The 3580-nt window shown below is 53.6% G+C and overlaps 2 protein-coding genes across 2 annotated transcripts; one reads left to right on the top strand and one right to left on the bottom strand.

Annotated features, from left to right (window-relative positions):
- Positions 1–925: 925 nt before the first annotated feature.
- On the bottom strand, positions 926–1671 carry M430DRAFT_202376 (hypothetical protein). The gene has a single exon (XM_024864257.1). It carries the CDS (start codon positions 1515–1517, stop codon positions 1071–1073), a length of 447 nt encoding a protein of 148 aa, XP_024724055.1. The 5' UTR covers positions 1518–1671; the 3' UTR covers positions 926–1070.
- On the top strand, positions 1672–2456 carry M430DRAFT_202375 (hypothetical protein). Its single transcript, XM_024864256.1, has one exon. It carries the CDS (start codon positions 1826–1828, stop codon positions 2306–2308), a length of 483 nt encoding a protein of 160 aa, XP_024724056.1. The 5' UTR covers positions 1672–1825; the 3' UTR covers positions 2309–2456.
- Positions 2457–3580: the final 1124 nt, after the last annotated feature.

Here is a 3580-nt window from a genome sequence, read left to right on the forward strand (position 1 = left end):
AGTGCGATTGCGGGGTAGCGCAAAAGTGGGGTTGTCTATCACATTAACTGTAAACAACGATCCATGCCAATTATTCTCCCTTCCACCCAATAATCCCCCTTTTCCAGCCACAACCCATCATGAATAACCATAACCCTCTTTAGCCGAAACAACCCCCTTTTCCAATACAACGCAGCCAAAAGTCTCCGAAAGAAACATCGCAAAGAGGCAAAAAAGAGGAGCCTTCCTCTCAAAGCCAGAAACTATTAACAGAAACAGCAAAGTTACTAATACTCAGTCAGCAGGGCCGAAACCAGGTCGCTCCACCGCGCCGTCCGGATTCGTCGGTTCGGACGGGGGAGGGAGTTAGTTCGGGATGCGGGGCGCCTATCTGCCGCCGCCTGCTTCTCTCTAGCCTGGGTTCGTGGTGGGCACGTGTGGCGTCGCCAGGGAGAAGCGTCTGTGGGTTGTTGAGTTGATGTCAGGACCCGAGGTTGTCTCAGGAGAGAAGCTTGTGTTGCTTGGAATCGTCTGGATGATGTGAAGGATGCAGTTCTGTGTTGTGATATGATCTTATTTTTTTATCTTTCCCTTTTCTAGAGAAATTGCTGGGTTTGATATTGCTCGCCCTTCTAGCCCTCTCATGAAACAGATCTGGATCAAGAGACACGATTCGATGGCAGATCCCTCTATTCCTGTGAACCCGTCCCAGGTTTCAGATCTCACTCTTCCAATAATACCTTCCTCCTCCCTGTCTGCCCCCGCTCACCAGCCACATCCATCTCCGTCCGTCTGCTTCTAGGGAGATAGATGCACTTCCAACCACTAACCGGATGAGGATGAGGATGAGGAAGGGGAGGGTCATGGGTATATTCCGTTACCGCGGCTCATGGGGATGATAAGGAGGGTCAAGGGATAGATCAGATAGAAGGATGAAGGGATCATCGTGACTGCTGAGAGCCTGAGACCAAGGGTAACCATCTCTCCATCCAAATATTCATTCCAATACCTCTTCTGGAACACTTGAACAGAAGAGAAGGTTGGTAGTTTCATCATCCAGCACTCGCCGTCCCAAAACCACCATCATGATGCTAGGTTCTATACTCCTCAATGACTAGATCTGTGAAGTTCAAGAGAGATGTCTTCTGATTCAACCGCGCCTCATCTCCGGTCCCATCTAGAAGAAAGAGCTCACAAGACTCCATCTCCAAGCAACATAGCAACATAGCAACCAGCTCAATCTCGTCCGATCCGTTCGTCCATCTCTCCCTCTCTCTGTTGTTCCGCGCCACCAGACAACAACAAATAAACATCGGACCAGACCCAGCCATGGCTCCGGGTCGAGCCTCGACGACAAGAAGAATAAAGAATAATGGCTCACTCGGGAATCGGGGGCGCGCGAGGGTCGTCCGTAAGGCGCGGGAGGTCCCCACTGGGTTCCACCGCCCAGCGCTCGACGTAGACCGTAAAGAGTCCAGACTCCAGGGCCAGCACGCCTCCCCCTGGCACCAGGGGCGTTGAGGCTCGCGCAACGTCATTATGGGGACGACCGCCCCCGGGCGCCTTCGATCATGACTCTCGTCCCTAAGCAGCGTCCGCGCCGCTGATCCCGAAGCCGGTTGGGGCTCGGCGACTTCAGGGGAGAGGTCGCTTCTGGCATCGGAGCGTTTTTCCCCCCTTTCCTGCGCCGCCGATGCTGCTTAGAATACTTATAATCCAGATGCCGCGGCCGTCTCCCCTGCTCCTGTCCCCGGGGGCGAAAAGCTAGAAGGCGAACGGAAAGAAAGGCGAAAGGAAAGGCGAAAGGCGAACGGCGAAAGTTTCAGAAGGAAGAGAGAGAAGTTCCATGATGGATCGCTCATCACGCTCGAGTACGGCGAGTGCGTTGTCGAGCACATCGAGCACGCCGAGTACGAATGCCGAGTCGACAACACCAGCGACGGCGACGGCGACGACGACAACAAAGCCGCGCAGGAGTAGCAGAACCGCTGCAGATGCTGATGCAGATGCTGACTACGAGAAAGAGAAGGTGAAGCCAAAACCGGGCCCAGCCGCGCGCTCTACTCGGCAGAAGCTGCCGCCGGAAGAGAGGATCAATGTACGTGAGCATCTCACTCATCTCATCTCATCTCATCTCATCTCATATCCCATCTCATCTCATCTCATCCATCCCAATCTTCATATTCGTCTCATCTCATCAATCCGAACATCTCCCTCTATCTCGGCCATCCATCGCCGTCAAACCATCTCCTCAAGCACTCACCTCACCTCACCTCAACTCATCCACCTCATCCATCTCAGCCCTCCCTCCCCCAGCCCTCTCTCGTAGCAACTCTCATCGTAGATCTTCCTCTTTCTCTTTCCCCAACTAACAAACCCTCCCAGAAACGCCGCGACCAGAACCGCGTCTCCCAGCGCGCATTCCGCCAACGCAAAGAGAAGCACGCCCGCGAGCTCGAAGCCCGCGTCGCCGAGCTCGAAGGCCTCCTCGAGACGGCCACCCGCGAGAGCTGCATCGTGGCCTCCAAGATGTCCCGCATGGAAGGCGAGCTGCTCTACTACCGCAAACTGCTCTTCTCGCGTCCCAACGCCAGCGGTCTGCGTCTCTCCTCATCCAACACCCCCAATGCTCACCCTGCCGCCGCCCCTCCATCCTCATCATCCATCAATCAATTCCCCGACCTGGGCTCCTTCGGCGCCGCGCCCTCCCTCGCCACAGCCTCCCCATCCATGGCGACGTTCCCGTTCCGCAGCAACAACAACAACGCCGCTGCGACCGACATGTTGCGCATCGGCGACGCGCTGCAGCTCGGCGACGTCGCCCAGCCGCCGCAGATGGCGCAGAGTAACGATAGCTGCAGCACGCGCGCGCCCTCTCCAGCGTCACCGCAGATGTTCGACGCGCGCGAGCCGCAGGGCAAGAATCTCGACACGTCGCTGTGGGCGTACCTCCAATTCAACACGTCGGAGCCCGTCGTCGATGCTTGGTGAGGTGGGGGATGGAGTTTCGGCGTTTCTGTTTTTCCCCTTCCCGAGAGGGGATTTCGGGATTCATTCTCATTGCATTGCTTCTTATCAATAGTTAGTTTTGTTTTTTTCGAGATAATCGATGTTTCCCTGTTTATTTTTCTATTTTTCTTCTTGATTTTTTTTTATGGGAAGGGGGAAGTGGGAGTGGGGGAAAATGCGGCGATATAGGCGCGTCTTGAATGAAGCTCAAAAAGCTTGGAAAGGATTGGATGGATGGATGGAGTCGAGAAACCGTGTGGGAATGATGAATTCTTTTTTTCCCCCCCGCCCGGCCGGAAATAGAGAAAAAACAAAATATCCCATGTACGAATACTAGACGACACGAATAATGAATAATGACGGCGCCGAAACGATGTTTACCTACTTCTATACACCTTATATATGTATTTTTTGTATTGTGTTTGTATATATCTAGAGTGGAGAATTCAAATATTTATTTTTATTTTTATTTGTTGGGGAGGGAGTGAAAAAGGAGGGTTGTTTATGTTGGGGATGGAGGAGAATTCAAATATTTATTTTTATTTTTTGGCGAGGGAGTGAAAAGGGGGGGGGGGGGGGGGGGGGGTTGGGA

Source organism: Amorphotheca resinae (assembly GCF_003019875.1).
Source record: "Amorphotheca resinae ATCC 22711 unplaced genomic scaffold M430scaffold_2, whole genome shotgun sequence".
NCBI lineage: Eukaryota > Fungi > Ascomycota > Leotiomycetes > Helotiales > Amorphothecaceae > Amorphotheca > Amorphotheca resinae.

What these genes read in the sequence shown, in the direction of transcription:
- M430DRAFT_202376 (XM_024864257.1), bottom strand. Translation starts at nt 1,517, where the DNA reads ATGACGTTGCGCGAGCCTCAACGCCCCTGGTGCCAGGGGGAGGCGTGC.
- M430DRAFT_202375 (XM_024864256.1), top strand. Translation starts at nt 1,826, where the DNA reads ATGATGGATCGCTCATCACGCTCGAGTACGGCGAGTGCGTTGTCGAGC.